We start from the raw sequence: 20,049 nt of genomic DNA, 5'->3' as shown, positions 1-20,049 counted from the left end.
TCCGTTCTATGGAGATCAGGCGCGAACGCAGACCCCGCAATTTTATTATACAATCCCTATTTAAGTTAAAACATATGTATCAAAGTATTCTTATGTACATCTATATCAAAAACAGTTGTAAACGTTTTTTTATTTTAAATTTTTTATATCCATACTTTGTGGACCAGGCGCGTACGAAGACACCACAATTTTCATGAATCATCATTATGCCAGATCAAACATACCCATTCCTGATCCTTGATACCTCTTCTATCATTATATGTAATCAGTTGTTTAAAATAGTCAACCATATAGGAGCCTATTCCTGACCAGACACACCACACACACAGGCATTCAGCTTTATATATATATATATATATATATATATATATATATATATATATATACATACAGCATACGTAAAGTATTTATCAATACTAATATTTTTGTAATTCGAATTTAACATATACTTATTAATGTTCTTTTACTTTCAGAAGATCCCATGGTAGATACAAGATTCACTAAATAAGTTTCCAAACCTTTTCGTACAAGCATTTAAAATTGTCGTAAACTCTTGAACATTTAGTATGTTATCGCTATACATCTTATGAGATGACTGACCAATTTTATGATTTCAGGTTCCAATGTATACTTACAGGAGGAATTTGAATACACTCTACTAAAGCCTGATTGTCGCAGCTGGTGAATTTCAAAAGTGCAATCTGGACGTGATGATACTTTAGAATAACGATATGCAATACAATCCTATTGTAAAATTGGAAACAATACCACAGAAACGTATAAAATAATTCAGACTGCTTTTGGGCAATCTTGCATGAATCAAGGATTAGGTTTTAGTGGCATAAAATATTCAAAGAATTCAGGGGAGTCTGGGATGGATGATGAGAGGTGTGAGAGAAGTAAAGAAGTCAGAACACCAGAATATTTGGCCAAATAAAAAAATCATGAACGAAACCGTCATGTATCTATAGAAACAATAAGTGCACAGTGAGATGTCAGTGTTGGAACTGTATACACACTTATTTGCAAGGAACTGAAGATTCGGAAGATATTCGCGAAGTTTGTCCTAAGGATGCTCAGTGAACATCAACAAGAAAGATGTTGTAACGACAGCAAGGAACTGGTCGGGCTAATCAATTCAGATCCCGCAGTTTTTGATGCCATGGTGACCTGCGATGAAAGTTGAATCTACTGTTATGACCAAAAGACCAAGAGATAGAGTTCTCAGTGAAAGTATGCTGGCTCTCCCTGAACCCACAAAGGTCAGACAGAGCACATTAACTCAGAAATTTATGACAATCTCTTATTTTGACAGCACAGGCATGATCTATATCCACTCGACAGACAATCAACAAGGAATACTATGATGAGGTTTTAAGGGAGTTCAGGAAAGAATTACGTCGTAAGAGGTCAGTATTCTTCAAATCGTCAGTTGCATTTCCACCAGGACAATGCACCAGTCCATAACTACATCCTTTTTACAGACTATTTAACTCAGATGGGCATGAAGAGTTCCCCACCCTCCCTATAGTTCAAATCTTGCTCTCCGTGACTTTTGCTTTTTCCTTAAATTCAAGGAAACCATTAAATCTTTCGTTGGGAGACAATTGAGAAGATGAAAAAAACTGTTACAAGGATGACTTCCTTAAGGCTTTGCAGAAGTTGTTAGAACGGTACAACAATTGCATTGTAACCAACGGAGATTATTTCGAATGCGGTTTCTGCCAATAAAAGTGTCCAACTCAAAAAATATCTGGAAAGCTATTAAAGACACCTCGTACTACTATAACTAATGAAATGAAAAGACACGTTCTAATAGTGTCTATAAAAACGAAACACGGTAATTCAGAAATCGCAAGACCGTGATAGTTTTCGGTATTCTTAGAATTGAAGGGCACATCATGTCTCCTCATTTTTTCTACAGGGCCTTAGAGTCAATGCAGGTACCTATCTTAAGACTCTTAAACCAGAGTCAAACTTTGGTTAGATAACTTTGCTAATGGAAACACTATGTCTTTCAACAAGACTTGGGACTGTCATATAAAGCTCTCAAAACTCAGGATCGGATGGCCGAGGATTTTCATGATCATATCACACTAAACTTATGGCCTCCTAACTCACGATATCTCAATCCTTTTGAATAATAACGTGTGAAGAGCAGTTAAAAAAAAAAGTTAATTAGCACCCCACTATCAAATCTTCACTTATAAAAACAATAATCCGAGCAATGAAGGACGTAAATAAAAAACACCTGATCAAAGCTTGCAGTCGCTGTCGAATCGAATTAAGATGGTGATAAGAATCAGGAGGATATATACAGAACAAAAACGTAGATTAATATTATATTTATTTGTTTTGTTACAGGAAATAGTAAATTTCAACGATTTAACGGTTTTATTTTCTGTTTTTTTTAAGTGTTGTGTCATCAGATACCTTACGCACCCTATATATATATATATATATATATATATATATATATATATATATACATATATATATTAAACGTACAGATATTTATATCGAGACATATATTTACACACATGTATATATTAAACGTACATATATACGTATACCAATGTAAATATATGCAGCCATATGTGATTTATATATAACTATAATATTTTAAAAATTGATTTTGACAATTATTTTTTATAACAATAACTACACCCACTAGTGTTTTAGTTTTACGCAATTATCAGTGTAGAAAATTAGTCAAACAGTCGGAGGGTCGCATATATGTGTGTAGTTGTGTGCCTGTATGTGTGTGCACCCATTTTCCGAAGCTTTCGCTGCCGCCAAGAACGTTGTTTATTTAGAAAAGGTGGATATTTTCCCTATTAATTTTGTTCAGATTTGTTCAATAAGTGAATCCCATTATCAGAAAGTTGATATACGTTTAAACAATACAATCATAGGAAATATTCTAATCTTATATATTTACCTGCGCCCAATGAACCAAGTTCTGTACTGAAGAACCTGCTGGACTTTGCATGAAATAAATGGCTACGCGACTCTGCAAGATAAAACACAGGGATACGTTTTGTACATACACACATATGCATATATTCTCATACATAGTTATATACACACACACGCATATATATATATATATATATATATATATATATATATATATACTAGCAGAAGTACACGTCGTTGACAGGGTTCAAAAACAGCCTACAAAAAGTAGTAGACTGTAATTGTATGATAAGTTATGAAAAGGAAGGGGTTGTAAAGAGATAGGATTTTATCCTCAAAAATTTTACTCTAAGCAAAATATGATGAAAGTGAAGATAATTTTCGGGAAAATATGTTTTTTTATATCAACTTTCTTTCCATTCGTTGTCAAGAGTGACCAACAAAATAATATTTCTTTACAAAGAGAAAATGTTATATATATATATATATATATATATATATATATATATATATATATATAATGTAAATATACAAGAAATAAATGTTACCATTGTCAATAAAAGTTACTTTTATGATAGAAAAGTTCATTGGTTTGTATTTTTAAGTAGTTTGTAAAATATTTTTTTTAATTCACGAAACGGTTTTAAAAAAATCAAAATGGCAGCGACTTTGAACTGGAGAGCCCAGTTTTCAGTTTGAATGGGATCACCTGAGCATTCTGTGTTAACAATTTCAGAGAGTTCCGCTAACGTAAGTAATATTTATAACCATATTTTAATGTTTTCCGTTATTTTGTGCTTGAGGAATATTCGATTATGGCATGTGTAGTTTATATAAAAATTAATTTAAGTAGTTATCGCCTCAAATTTCATTTTAATTCCGGTTCGCTGAAATTATTTCAAGTAAAGAGCATTAAAAACTATTTTAAAACAAACAGAAAACATGAACTGAACTTTTATTGACTATGGTAACATTTATTTCTTGTATATTTATTTTTTCGGGTAGGCGTTTGTTGGCTTTTCAACTAAACACTATTACTAAATAATATCGCCGAAATATCGAAAAACAAAGAAACAAAAACAGTTTGGAAAAATAATGAAGCTTTACTTACTTTAGTAAAATAATCCGAAACAGCAAAATGGGATATTAAAAAAGTAAACACGTAATTACTTTAGTTTTTTAAAGCAAAGAATCGATATGAATATGAATAAGAAGAAAATGGCGCCCTTTTCAAGCAGACCAGTTTCGTTTCAGTTTTACAGTATTGCACGGTGTAGTATTGCGCCGTCGAATTAAGGGTTGTACTATTGTAATGTATCAAAGTATTATTATGTACATCTATATCAAAAACCCGTGTAAAAGTTTTTTTTTCATTTTTATTGCCATATTTTGGGGGCCAGGCGCGAACGCATACCCCACAATTTTTATGAACCACCGTTCTGCCAGATCAAACATCCCCATTCCTGATCCTCAATACATCTGTCATTATATGTAATCAGTTTTTTAAAATGGTCAACCATACAGGAGCCTATTCGTGACCAGACACACCCACACCCACACCCACACCCACACAGAGACGTTCAGCTTTATATTATACTATATTATATATATATATATATATATATATATATATATATATTTGTATTATGAAAATATTCAGACATAGTCCAAGTCTCTTTGGGAGCCAATTAATTTCGATAAAGATCACAGCTGTTTTATCATTGCCAAACTAATCATCACAAAGCTAGGATTTTTACACAAGAAATGTAGAAAAACTACTCTGTTGCATGCTTTTAAATAAGATATACGTGAGTATTGTTTGGATTCTTCAGATTGTTGTTATAATTTCCACAACGTTTCGGTCCATGTAACTTTCGATCTATTTCGGTAGCATCATGTTCGGCTCGGGATTATTTCTGTTAAACTCAAGAATTTGAACATACTTTCGAAATGTGTCGGCGCGCTACACTTCTAGAAATTGAAAGTTCAATCCTCAAAAAACAAAAAAAAAACAATTGCGAATTATTTAATACTTCCACTAACTCCTGCCTGACGCAACGAAAGCATTTTATACTCATTGATTAAATAAAGAAGTCCAATCGATATTCAGTGGAGATTTCCAAGTTCGACAGAAACATTTCCGAGTTTGACAAGATACATCCAAAGAAGATCGGAAGTTGCATCGACCAAAATATTGCTAAAATTATAGTCCAGATGAGTACAGTAGTCTGAAGACTCCAAATAATACGAATTATCAATCCTCATCTCAAAGATTAAAAAACAGATATAAAAACCTGTATATTAAAAAAAAACAATTTGATTAGTTCTTCCTTAAAAAATAACAATAAATGTAACACACGATCAACTCTTGAAAAGAAAATGCACGATGCAATTCAAAGTTGTTTTTACAGTTGTAAATTTTGAATTATCATTACAATAATTTTAAAACACACTAACTTAGAAAAAATACAGTGAGAACAAAACCATAGTATGAATGCGTTTTTTGCTGATTATTTATTCCTATAACAATAACGATAATAAAACCTAACACAATAAGTTTTCTATTAAAACTAAGTAATGCTCATTCATGCACTACCTATATCATGTAACTTATTTTTTAATCGCGTTGTTACATTTTAACGCACTCAACACTCCGTCGTAAAGAAACAAAGGAAAGGAAAAAAACTAAACTCACTTTCTTTTTTAACAAAAACTGTAATTTCTGGTATTTCCAACAACGTATTTTTGTTGCATAGAGGTATTCAAACTTTTATTTACATGGTCTATTTTTCCTTCCCTAAGGGGCTCTCTTCTCCAACTGACTCTCTCATCAACCCTTCTTTCAACTCTTGACTCACCAACTCTTTTTCGAACCCTTAAATTCCTATATTCCTTTGTTTATGACGTTAGAAATGTGTTTACAACGTGACTAATTTTTACGTGGCATAACATATGTTTGTTCAAACACACTTTTGACAAACAAAAGACTCTTAAATTGAAATTCTAACCTATTTTTAAAACAATATATTTAACTCGCATTGTGCATTTATTTAACTGACATATTTTATATCCAGATTTTTAAAAGAATGGACAATTGGCTCTTTTTCCGACAAAAACAATATATATTAAAAATGGAATTTCTATCATTCCATTATCCATTATCTCTAACAATTGTGAACTGGGTTCGAGCCTAGCCTTATCCTAATATAATTTTCACTTATTTAGTATGCTTTCTTACTTACATGAAAAGGGACAGCTCTTTCATGAAACTCATTTCCTTCTTATTTTTTAAAAAGATGTACGCATTTTTTAAATTCTAGTACATTTTTCTCTGTACAGCCAATTGGCTAAGAAAGATCAGACACCATAAAAAATATAAAAATAAACTTCGTCAGCCTTTTCCAACTGATTCCATAAATTTTATTTAGACCAGAATCTCTATCTGATCTCCCTGATCTATTCCTTTTGGGTGTAGAGTAGTACCTCTTATGTACAATACCAGCTGCTTCATCCAGCCACCTTTATGCCGTAACCGAGGTCCCATTTTACCTCTTAAACAATTCGACGATTGTTCGTCCAAATGTGTTCTGATTCTTTCATTCGCATAGTTGTTCTAAATTAGAGTTTTGCCTTATTTTCTAACTGTTTTATGTTTTTGGAACATACATCAAAGCTCATTTACTTTGTGGTTGGCTTCTAATTAATTTTTATCACACTGATTCACTCAGTTTTCCTTGCTTGACACTTAGAACTCGATAAAGATATTTGAAACATCACCCTTAACTATATAACCATCATCCCCTGCGCCAAAGTCCCTACTTGCACACTGAATTCTAACTGTGGCTGGATTTCTGTGATTTTTCTTTTTTTTTTCCTCCATCAGAGCGTCCAAGATCCAAAAACAAGGATATCCCGTATACATTCATCTCTAAAAATATAAGGTTATATCTTTTCTTCCTACGTATTTACGGCATATTTTACTTTTTCTCCCTTCTAATTACTATATGTGATTTGCCCATGGTACTGACTCTTATAGTCCTTTGGTACCCTAAGGAATTCTCGTATCCTTTTACACGCCTTCCTTTTTAATTTATTGTGCCGAAACTTATCATTCTGCTCGAAGCTGTTATGTGCAGCATGCTTTAAATGCACACAGTATCGAAGGTTTTCATCTCTTATATATATGTGTGTGCGTGTGTGTGTGTGTATAAACGCTAAGAGGAAAATATTTTTTATTATCAATATTTTCCTCTTAGCGTTAAGAGGAAGATATTGACAATAGAAAAATATATACTTTTGCATACAGATTTATTCATCAATAACAAATAAGGGAATACAAACTAGTATTATCAAAACTCTTAATGACAGGCATTTCGAAGCCTAATGCTTTGATCAGAAGAGGATTGGGACTGATAAGTAACAAAGTAGTTACGGTACGGCTAGCAATATACATTTCAGAGCATCTTGTTTAGGGATAAACATTGGTGGGGTGTATAGGTATCGGGGCAATTATTGTAGTAAATGTAAGACTTAGCGTGGGCTAGACTGTGATTAGGCGGTAGTTTTATGGAATATGTTCTTGGGTAGGTATATATGCTTGGGCAATTACGTAACGTCCAATGAGTTTAAAATATGATAGGGTATACAATTAAAATAAAGACAAAAATGTATGAATAAAGTATAAAAAATGAACAAATCAGTTAAGAAATAAAAAACAAACAATAAATAAAAAAATTAAATAAATGAAAATATAAAAATTTAAGAAATAAATAGAAAATAGAGGATAAACATAAACACTATTGAGTAACATAAAGCAAAACATAAGAAAAAATAAAATTTGCAGAAGAGAGGTGAAATGGACACAATAAAAATATGGTAAAGTGATAGTAAGTTTGATACGCATGGGATATAGTATAATAAAGGCAGAAGATAAGACTTGGAATAAGGGTAAAAGGATAAAATATACAAACCAATATACCCTGAAGAGAATGCAGTACACCAAAGATAATAATAATTATAACAATGATAGTATTATTAATAAAATAAGGAGTAATAATGATAGTCATAACGATGAAATCAATAATGTAAAACTAATAATAGTGCTCATGATGATAAGATCCTTTAAAATATAAATGCTTAAAACTGAAAGAGTGCAAACAAATCTAGAGAAGATAATAATACAGAGGTGAAAGTATTGTATGAGTAGGTGTAATAGTATCAAACGGAAATGGTAATAAGAAAGAAAATGAGCTAGGTGCATGAAACATTATAAATTTTAGGAAAACCAATAGTGGGTACTCAGGTATTGCATAATAAAAGAAAATGTAAAAGTTTACATGCAAATAAATGCATTTAGGGCCATGTTTATCGATAAATTCCGTTGTTATAATAGTCCTAAGTACAAAAATCTCCATTTTCCTGTACATCAATTTTTATTTCGAAATAATTATATAAACATGGGTATCTGCTGAGAGTGTAGCAGTTCCTTTTAACAATATTATCCGAAACTGAGGACGGTAAGATGTGTCAATTGATAGTCAGAAAAACACAACCAAAATCTATGCTTCAATATATTTCTTGATAGAATAGAAATGTGTAGGATGCAATAAATGCGCTTATAGGTACGAGTAGTATTAATGGATGGATCACGTGATTGTAGTATTCTACAACACCCACGGAGAGATATCTACGTTCATGTAAGTCAGTTTTTATTTTAAAGTAGACATAGAAATACACTAATCTAAACAAAAGTAAAGAACGATCCGATAATAAGGTGTCTAGATGTTATCTCCATATCCAATATTTTGATGGCAGGAATTTCCCACTGGATCAAAGTACCGTAGATTTGCAACAACAGATGCTGCATACAAATTCAATACATTTACCATTGACAACCACCATCTTATGTAGCTTACAAACCCCATTTCTTCCAAATTCACACGTGATAATAAACTGCTACATTACACCCGATAAGAAACACTATCACAATATAGAGAAAGAAGTTTCTATTTTTCTCTCTCAATATTTAGTGCTTCCACCGCTACCAGTTCTAACTGGGTCAAATTCTATATTTTCCCACGATATTGTGCTTGCATTGTCATTGCATACATACACATAATATAATCTTTCCGAATTTTTTATGAGGGGGCTGCATCAACCGGGCAATGCTGGTTAATGAGTTCTGCTTGTTTTACATATGTGAAAAAATTGCATAAGACTCGTTCATATAACCAAGAATTGTTCGACCTTAAAATGGAGGTATCTGCTGGTAGTGTAGACAGTTCCTTTTAGCGATATTATCTGAAGTAGAGGACGTTAAGGTGTATCAATAGATATTCAGAAAAAAAACATAAAAAATCCATGCATCCAAATATTTCTTGATAGAATAGACAATTGCAGAAGGAGACTTAAATTAGGAGCGGATTCGGCGGATAAAAGAGTTAGAAAAATATAACGTAAAAAATGGAGTCTATAAATACTATCTAAGCTCAACCTGCTGATGAAATTTTATTATACCGATAAGTCTCCATTTAAAAAAAACCTTCTATACTTTATGCTCTCTCTCTAAATGCAGGTTGGAGCTAGTATATAATTTGTTTATTATACAAACATTATTGGTTACATATGTGCATACATGTTTCAGTGGAATCCCAATATATACTATAAACCTACACACCTCTAATTAATTACACTCACCGAAAAACGTCAAAGAAGAGTCTAGCATAAATAATTTAGCTTAATTAAGGAAGAGTCCACTCTATTGTTACCCCTCAATACCATCTCAAACGTCACTGTAAAAAAAAACAACAAAAACACAATTTACCACAAATTGAATAAAGGTGAGTACATGTTGCATATTTGACAATTAAACACCCAGAAACGGCAGACTAAAATAATTTATTGATCTGGTACGCTTGTAATTGGAATGTTGATATATACTTAGAAGTATTATTATAAACCAGCGCTAGAAAACTAACCACACAATTGACCCCAAACAATAACTAAGTACTATAACTAGAGAACTCTAAGAACAGAATATACCAAAAATATAGATAAATATATGCTATTAAGCACCTGTGTGTATGTGTATGGTCTGAATAACCTATCCCACAATGAAGCATATAAACCTATAAAATATATACATATTCTAGTATTGGGGAAAGAACAAACAACCCAATTGAAATAATGACAACCATCAAGATTAAGTTTATAAAAACCTTTGCCACGATAATTACCCCAACTAGATATAAAAACCTTTGCCACAATAATTACCTCAAACACAGCGGTGATGGAGAAAATATAACTACCAATATACCATGTTTATTTAAATCATACAAATTGGCCCATATATCTTTTCAACTAACTGTTAATTTGACCATATGGATATATATCTTATGAATAAATAAATAAAAAATAAAAAAAGAATTCGAAAATTAAAAACAAATGGACGGATAAAAAGCGATGAATAGAATTATAAAAATAAATGATTAAATGAACGAATAAATAAAAAATGTCAATAGGAAAATGAAGTCGCCACCAGAAATAAAAATAAAACAGTCATAAAAACATGAGATAGGAAAGTAGCGATTCCTTCCCCCTCCCTCCGCACCCCTACTCCCTTCCTTCACCACAACTCTCTCCAAAACTGCGACTGCCCACATTCACAGAGTTCAGTACACTTTTTCCAGAACGTAAACCACACCCTAATATCTTATAAACACTAATGTAAATTTTACTCTCGTTAAAATGTCGACGGTTTTCTGGTCTGATGAAATATTATCCTTGAATTGTGATTCCTCTGAAACATGTATACACATATGCAGCCAATAATGTTTGTATAATAAACAAACTACACACACACACACACACACACACACACACACACACACATATATATATATATACATTATCTTTTATCTATCTACTACTAGCTGGCAGCGCAGCGTTGCCCTCACGTACAATAAGCTTAAACATATGGAATAAATCTTCTGTTGATTAGTATATATTATGAGAAATAATTTGCTCGGTGGACTAACTCGCAAGAAAAATAAAACAATAATAACATAACAATGATCATGTCGTTCATCAAATTAAGTCTGTATTTGTCTACAATATCACGTCAGGTAATATTTTCCTTGACGTTGAATGCCCTGGAAACTCACTTCTCATTAATGTTTAGTTTTAAAATATGCAAACGAAGAAATGATTTGCGGCGATTTTAAATAGTCCTATTCGTTTATCGTAAATGGAACTGGTTAATAAGAAAAAAATAAAACTAAAATGCTGAGGTAGACCCGGGCTAAACCGGGGATTATACGATGCTTAGTCAAATGCTCTACCACTAAGACATATCTCCAGATTATATTAACTCTGCTTTTTTAAAAAGACATTTCCTGAAATTTAATCATCTTCCTTCGCCAGTGTAACGTTAAATATTTTCCTGTAAAAATTCCTCTTTTTTTATATATAAGAAATTAAAGCGATTTTAAAATCGAATTTTTTTCTTTTTGATGAATTTCTGTACAAAAAATAGCTAAGCACACTGCCAGACATAAATTAACTTTGTGTGAAATTTGCAAAAAATAGGCTCCGGAGAAGGAACTCGCACACACATGAAGTGACCTTATATGATAGTAGAGATAGAAATTAAAAACAAACTGCGTATTTGTGCACGTGTGTATGTGTGTGTCTAACAGTGTTCTTAGATAGGTTTTATATCTGGATATCTTATCTTAGATAAGTATCGATAACCGATTTCGGTGACAATAAAAACATGAGTGTGAAACCTTCGTGGATCGTAATTCGTAATTCAGTTTTAGGTAAAGTCCGTATCTTAATGCTAGTATATATTAGGTTGGTGCAAAAATAATGTTGTTTTTTGACGTTCCAATTTATGTAAAAGAAAAACAACATTATTTTTTGCTGATTGATATTAATTCATACTGATTTACGCATTCTCTTAATTGCAGTGTCCGCAACTGTCCAGGGACGGCAGCGACCATCAACAACAACCGTAGTTTACTTTTTTACGAGAAGGGGACAGACTTCCACTAGGTAACACCGGTTAACGGGTCTTCATAGTTTAAATAAATGTGCGTGTATATATATATATATATATATATATATATATATATATATATATATATATATATAAATATATATATATATAAATATATATATATATATAAATATATATATATATATATATAAATATATATATATATATATTTATATATATAGTTGGCGGGGAACATAATCCATCGTCCATATAAACTTTACTCATTGCGATCCCAGGCGGGGATCTAATTCCAGAGTGACTCTGTTGTGCTCGGTAAATTACCAAAACTTTCCGTTTGTAACCTTTTCGTTGCTTTTATATAATGCCTGTTTTAACCTGTTCTCCGTTGTGCTGTACTTTTTTGTGGCTACTTGCTAGCTATAACACTATATATATATATACACATATATATATATATATATATATATATATATATATATATATATATACGCTCGTTTTAATTCTATTAACTGCTTACTATCTACGCTTATATTTTATATTTAAGTTTATATTTTATATTTAAGTTTTTATAACTTGTTCAATTTCATTGTGTGTGTAATTAGAACTACTTGGTACACGAATGGGCATTTAAATAAAAAAAAAATCTCCGATAATTTATAATATGTAGTTTTTATGGTATTTTCTCTAAGTTGTCTCTTTTTGAGAAAAAATCGCAAGATATCATAATGTATATTATTTCCTCTTTAATGCAGTTTCCTAATTTTTTTAGTCACGTTTCCATGCTCCCCGACTATGATTCTTCCAAGGTGACCCATCGTTTCGAAGTTACTTTTGTTGTCACATGGAAACGTCCGAACGTGTCCACAGCTAAACGATTTGATAAAAGAAGAGTATGTAAACAATTTCTTGAGAAAAACTGTATTACCTCATTAAAAAATGTCTTACCTCATTAAAAATGTCTTACCCCATTAAAAAATGTCTTACATCATTAAAAAATGTCTTACCTTATGAAAAAATGTCTTACCCCATTAAAAATGCCTTACCCCATTAAAAAATGTCTTACCTCATTAAAAAACGGACTAAATTTACCACCAAGCTTTTCTCCAAACTTTATGCAAGCTCGCCGGGTATATACGTGGGTGCATGTTGATTTCACGAAAAATTCGCGTTTCCAGTCTGGTCCCAAAAATGATTTTCGCCCGAATAACAGATAAATTGACTAGAAAACAAAATCCAACAAAATATACAAAGAACATTTCTTTAAAAATTTGTTTAACTGATGTAAGTTTAAAGCTTAACAATAAAACGAAATGGAATAACATTTTAGAACTTTCTTCTATTAATTCATACATCAAGAAATATCTTTTGGTCATTTGAACAATTAATCGAAGCATGCAGTTAACATTTCGTATCGATGAAAAAGATTAGTCTGAATATTGTATATTTCGAACATATATAAAGTGTCTATTAATGTTTCCTTCAATTTATTAGAAGTTTCTTTTTGCGAAATATGCGACTGGTAAATGTGCGACTATTTTCTTCTATATAATAAAATTACTGTAGAAATTCCCCTGTCCAATAGTTTTTTTGTATTTAATTTTCACCCCAAACAAGGAGCAGTGCCAATTTGAAGTAGGAGGCTACTATCAGGGACATACGTTACAGGAATATTATGAATGGAGATGAGTAGCAAGATGTTTGTTCACATTACATTTGAAGTTCTGCATGTCAGTACAGTTGGGAAAGCAGAATCCTGGAAGGGAGTTCCAAAGTTTAGCAGTTTAGCAGGAAAGAAAATATTGGAGTAGAAGGCTTTTTTACACCTAGGGATCTCTACTGTGTAGGGGTGGGATTTAGCTGTTTGTCTGGTTTGTCGGGAGTATTTACGTCGAGGGGATACAAGTGTTTTTAATTCGTGAGAGCATTCACCATTAAAGTACTTGTAGAACAGGCAGAGGGATGCCACATTTCGTCGATGAGACAGGGTCTGAAGCCTAGTTGATAGTTCATGACCGATTAGGTTGACGACTCTTTTTTGAACCCTTTCCAGATGCATCAGCCTAGATGTGACAACGATACTCCACACATGGGTAAATGGTGGCCTTATAGAGGTAGAGGATACTTTCAGGTATGAGTAGCTTTCTAGTACGGTAGAGAGAGCCCACCTTCTTCGCAGCAACCTTGGCAATGATCTCTATATTTCAATTCCAATTCATGTTCCCTGTAAACGTTAGGCAAAGGAGTTTGAAGGAAGATTTTTCAGGTAATGTGTTTTTGGCCATTGCTATTAGTGGCAGAGAACGTTTCTTGTAATTATTGAAGGAAACAAGCTTAGTCTTGGCAGTGTTAAATGAGACCATCAATTTTTGTTCCCATTCAATTACAGATTGGAGATCATTATCTAGTGTTTCTGCCATTTCCTTAGATATGTATTTATTTGTTCACTATCCCCGGTGCTTGTTATAGAGAGTGTTGCCATCAGCAAATATACCCATCTCAGAAACAATTTTATCAATGAGGTCATTTATGAATATCAGGAATAATAAAAGTCCCAGAATAGACCGCTGCGGTACTCCGTCATTTATATCATATTGTTTAGATGTACGACCGTCGGGGACAACCTGGATTTTTCTCCTACTTAAGAAGGATTTAATTGCATTATGTAATCTTCCAGTGATACCATATGATCTGACTTTTCTTAGAAGACAATCGTACCATACTCTTTCAAAGGCCTTATATATATCGGGAGCTACCGCTCTATCCTCCTCTGCTTTGTCCAGTGAACGGTATATACGTTCAGTGATTACAGTTAGGATGTCTGCTGTGGAACGAGCTTGCCTAAATCCATATTGATTGTCGATCAGAAGTTTAGCAGCTGTAAAGACTAGAGCTTGATTAATTATGGTCTCAAATATTTTGGCGAAAAGTTGGAGGAGGCTAATGGGGTGATAATTTAATGGATCAGTTCTCTCGCCAGAATTCTTGAAAACTGGTACCACAGAAGCAGTTTTCCAGCAGCCAGGAAAGCAAGATTCGTTAAGGCATTTGTTGTAAAGTTGGGAGAGAACCGGAGCAACCTCAGCGGAGAACATTTTAAGAGCATTGCTGTGATGAGATCGGATTCACATGCTTTTAAGGTGTCTAGGTTTTTTTATGATACCACGTATCTGAGAAGGGGTGATTTTCAGATCATCTAGTGTGGTGTCAGTCCGCAAAGGAAAGTCACGGAGAGAGTGGTTTGCCGGGTCCAATGTGGAGTTAGTGGAAAACCGACTGGCAAGCATGTTAGCCTTCTCGGTTGCTGTGAAACAACCTCCTGATTGTTTAATAGTGGGGGAATCGTTGGCTGCCCATTTTAAACTACACTGTTATAGATTTCCCAAAAATCGCAGGTTCCTAATTTCTGTGCTTTGATGCGTTTTGTGATGGTTTCAGTGTATTCGGTCTTAGCTGTCGCTATTTCTCTCCTACAATTACTTCTAGCTTCTATATAAAACCAATACAAACGTAATAACCGCTCATAAACAGAACATTAAATACTGGTAACCTTACATTTATTCTAATCTTTATTAGATACTGGTAATTTCTTTTAAACAATTCATCGTGCATAAGTAAACGAAAAATACATACATAACGTCTTTTAACAATCGATAATCGCATATACACGTTTTCTCTACATTTTCTTTCTTTTTTCCTTTATTGTGGCCGGCGCCGTATCATACTGTTTCATAAATACTGCAACATACGTGCACAAGAAAACAGATAGCGATAATTGCACAAACATAAAATTATATCAACTTCTAAACATGATCCAATTCTGCTAAAAACTAAAAATGCGTATCAAATTATTTACGAGTTTACATTTTTTAAAAATATTTAAGGAACGAGTGAATAAAAATCCATGAAACTTTGAGAAAGTGCTTACAATACTATTCACCTACACCAGTCAGAAAATAAAAGTATTTAAAGCAGTATTAGCGAAACTATGACAGAAGATATCTGTGTGTCAAGTTATTAATGAGGTTTAGAAAAACACAATATACCCATAACTTGTTTATTGTAATAATTTTCAAGCATTAAATCAACTAGGAAAATTACTTAGAACACAATAATTACATAACAATTTCTACGTTGACATAATTAGTAGGGGATATGTTATCCTTTCTTATGAATGACTTGTAAAAGACGTTGGTCCACAGAATTGGTCAAATTTGTGATTTCGTCAACAGTTATTCCTCGCAATACCTCATGGAGAGAACCCCACACCTTATCTTTCTCTTAAATTGGCGTCCACATGCATAGAGGCGTCGCTTGACGATACACCAAAGTTTTCAATTGGGTTCAAATCTAGTGAATTCGCAGGCCACTCCATCTACCGTAGCCTAGAGAACCCCAATTGTTACAAATACTCTTTGCTTTTCTTTCCTGCATGTGAGAATTATTCTGCATAAAAATAATAGTTCTTCTGAACGTCAACCTTTGCTTCTTCAGCCATGGTTCAAAATGCTCCTTCAAAAAAGCTATGTAAGCATTGACGTCATTTTACGCCCTCTGGCACTCTCTATGGACCAACTAAAATACCTCCGATAATCCCAGCCCAAATAATTATCCCACCATCACCTCGTTGGTACGTAAACGCTGCCATCCATCTGGGCCATCAAGTGTGACACGCACTTCATCCGTGAACAACAAATTCGTTTTCATGTTGTCCTCAGCCTATTTCAATCGTTTTTGTATGCTATGTTGCTTTAATAGAGGCGTTGTCACAGGCTTAACAGACTTTGTCACTTCTTGCAGAGGGCTACATCGAGTACTTTTTGAGACATTCTTTTATCTGGCTTGGTCAAAGACTTCTCGACTTGTTTGCTCAGGGTTCTTAACAACTTCACATTAAATTGGGAGTAGGGAACGGCCTGAAACAACTGTAGATTTACCTTTATCAGCTCTCACCTATACTTTCGTGAGGTCCTTGACAAAGTTCTTCACAGTTTGATGGTACCTTTCTATCATTTTCGATATTTCGAGGGAGTTTTACCTGTTGCTAGCTGTTCTATAATAGGACTCTTTTCAGAATTACTCAAACCACATTTACGACCCATCTTATTGACGACACAAACTGCCTTGTTAATAATTTGACACACCTCAAATACCGTAGATTAAGCAGTTACGATGACCAGTTGTTTACATTGCGCGGAACAGTACTAAAAGTTCACAGTACGCACAGAATTGCCAACGTTTCCGAAGCTTTTGATACGAAACTACCGGTAAGTTTCTGAAATTGATAAAAAATGTTATTTAGTTAATAATTTGACGTGCAGTGCATATATATATATATATATATATATATATATATATATATATATATATATATATATACACGTATTTTTTACCTGATCGCTCATGGATTCGTAAATATTGCCTGCTGTTTGTGTGTTTTTAAGATAACCAACTGGAGACAAAGCGCCGAAAAGCCGAATCTAGATTGATAAAAGAAAAGAAAATATACGTAGATAAAACAGAATTTGTATTAAAGTTTTTTGCTTTCAATTCATTATTTTAGAAAATGAAGTATTTCTGTCTATAGCCGCTTACCTTTTTAGCGAGAGTTTGATTTTCAGAAAATGCCTGGAAACCAATCATTGTTGCTTGCGAATGGCCGATGTAGAAAAGTGTCTTTTGTTTCGTCTTCTGCAGAATATAATCGACAAATGCCGGCATGTCGTACTCAGCCATTTCGTCAAAGCTGAAAAGATAACCAATGAAAATCAGAAAAGCTGAATAATATAAAATTTGAATGTTTTTAATGTAAGATAAGATCGGCATTAATGGATTATGTTTAGACCTGCGAAGGGCATGGGTTAGAGTTAAGTTATGGTAAAATTGTACAAAATGCAGAACAAAAGCCACCATAGAACGCATCCTGAAATGTTGAACAGTTATATGCGTTAGTTCATGTGTAGACAAAAATCTAATGCAAACAATCTTACTATGCAAATACTCATGAATTGATTCCACCATCTTAGATAAAAAAAAATTCACCTATTTGTCATGTGTGAGGGATTTTTTGTCACTTCCTTCTTATGGAGTTTTTATTTCACGTTTCACTGATTGGCATTTTGTTAACATGTGCTTTGTAGTAGCGGTGGTAATCGGTCTGTACTTTATGCTTTATATTTCTTAAGAGCTTTAATCGATTCCTCTGCACAATCTTTAATAAACATCTTCTTGTCCACTGTGTTTTTGCCAATTTTTTTGGAAATCTTTGAAAATTCCAAACTTTTGAATTAGCAAAAACCCGTTTCTACATAAATCATAACATGTTTGCGATTTTACTCTAAAAAAAATTCCCTCATTTATTAATTATTGCGAAAAGGTATAATCCACCATCATACTGTCTGTGAATGACTTTGCAGTTCATTCTGTTTTAGCAAAAATAATTTATTGGCAACATTCTGCTATATGGCCATTCATTACAGGTTCTTGATATTTCATCAGAACATCACACAGAATAGATGAGAATAGTAGTCCCGATTTATTTTGCTTCCAACGGGGTTGTTTTTAATGTGAAGAGAATTCAGCTCCTTATAAGAAAGTACTCTGGATTAGGACAAAAACTTCCTCCGTTCAGAAGGATTTTTGTCTCACCGACAGGAGACAAGGAAGATACCAAGCCAGAGAACTTGTCTCACCTACCAGCATCCTATGTATATCCAATGAATTATTGCTGCCACTCTTGGCCTGGTGCACCAATGGCGAGTCCTAACAATAACATTCTCTACAATGTCGTTCTCGTTTTTTGTTTTGGTTGATCTTTTGCTTGAATATTTTTCGTTGATAAAGAATACATTTCCTTGTTTTTGTTAAAGTTTGAGTTCACGTATTTTCAAGATTTCAGTAAAAACAAAAAATGATCCCCCAAAAGTTGTTCAATTTAAATATAAAAATGATTTCTTATATTTTAAAATGATATTAATAAATCTAGACATTTTATATTGCCAAACAAAAATAAAATTTGCGGTATTTATAAAGCAGTAATTCAATCTAATAATCCAATATTGACAATCATCAACTGATAATCATTATCGATCATCGTCATTGTAAAGTGTCGGCAAGACGACGTATATTTGAAAGCACCGGTTGTCGTGAATGTCTTGTTTAAGTAGCCTGCTCTCGCCTCTCATGTAAGCGGGCGAGTCTTCTTCTATGGGGGTGTGACGCCAAGACCACTCTGGTATTGTAACTAGGCGTCTTGGATTCGATTCCACCTCTACACGCCCTCCCTTTCGGGGCCATAAGATATTCGCGTTGTGGTCCAATGATTTGAGGCTGGAGTAGTCGTGGGGATATATTCCTAGGTGGTCGCATTTCCCTTCTGCTACGACGCATCGGTGGATCTTCCCCAACCTCCATCATCCTAGGGGATGTTGTATCATCCACTTCCATCTGCTCTGGTAGAGTATCGGATGTTTCGGGCTGGTGTTGATCTGTACACGTGGGGGAACCATTGTCTCGGTATTTGGGGCCCTGTCAGGTTGTCTATGATATCTAACATTCCTGGTGGCTCCTCAGGTATCGAATGACAAAGGGTATCTACTACGCGGTTTATTATTCGGCGGAATCTGCGATTATGACGGGTTGCCGGTTACTTCCATCAATGCGTACATTATACTGCCTGTTAGCCAGCGTTTTCACCACCTTTCCTGTCTTTGCCCATCTGCGTGAGTGTGGACCAACTTGGTTTTGAACCTGCACTGTTTCCCCGATTTTCAGTTCCTGAAGTAGGTGACTTTTTAGATTATATTCCCTTTCATTCCGTAAGTGTCTTTTTGCCATCGCTTTTTCCCTATAACGACTGATTTCTCTCACGCGTTTATGGATTCGATATCGATCCTGGAGCACTGAGAGATGGTTCTTTATCACGCGACCGTAGAGCATCATCGGAGTGTTGCGATGAGTCAGTAGGGACCTTGCTGCCAGGTCATAGCATAGGCGACCGCAACTGTATGTGCTATCAATAAGTATTCTTTTAGCCGTTTTAACGGCCAATTCTGCTCTCCCGTTGCTTTGAAGGTAATCTGCCGATGATGTTCGTTTCCTTATAACCCAATTAT

The 20,049-nt window shown here is 33.7% G+C and overlaps 1 protein-coding gene across 3 annotated transcripts in view; it reads right to left on the bottom strand.

The window, feature by feature from the left end:
- Nucleotides 1–20,049, bottom strand: part of LOC145293790 (gastric triacylglycerol lipase-like) — a 423,146-nt gene that overhangs the window by 14,465 nt on the left and 388,632 nt on the right. For all 3 annotated transcript variants that reach the window (XM_080140343.1, XM_080140344.1, XM_080140342.1), the window contains exons 4-7: nt 17,531–17,681; nt 17,329–17,415; nt 13,002–13,157; nt 2,942–3,013 (exon numbers count right to left, since the gene is read on the bottom strand). In XM_080140343.1, the coding sequence (XP_079996469.1) occupies nt 2,942–3,013; nt 13,002–13,157; nt 17,329–17,415; nt 17,531–17,681 (466 nt within the window). The remainder of the gene's footprint in view (nt 1–2,941; nt 3,014–13,001; nt 13,158–17,328; nt 17,416–17,530; nt 17,682–20,049) is intronic.

Source organism: Euprymna scolopes, chromosome 15, assembly GCF_053919585.1.
Source record: "Euprymna scolopes isolate OS-2025 chromosome 15, ASM5391958v1, whole genome shotgun sequence".
In the NCBI taxonomy this organism is placed as follows: Eukaryota; Metazoa; Mollusca; class Cephalopoda; order Sepiida; family Sepiolidae; genus Euprymna; species Euprymna scolopes.
This window is presented reverse-complemented; position numbering and strand designations above follow the sequence as displayed.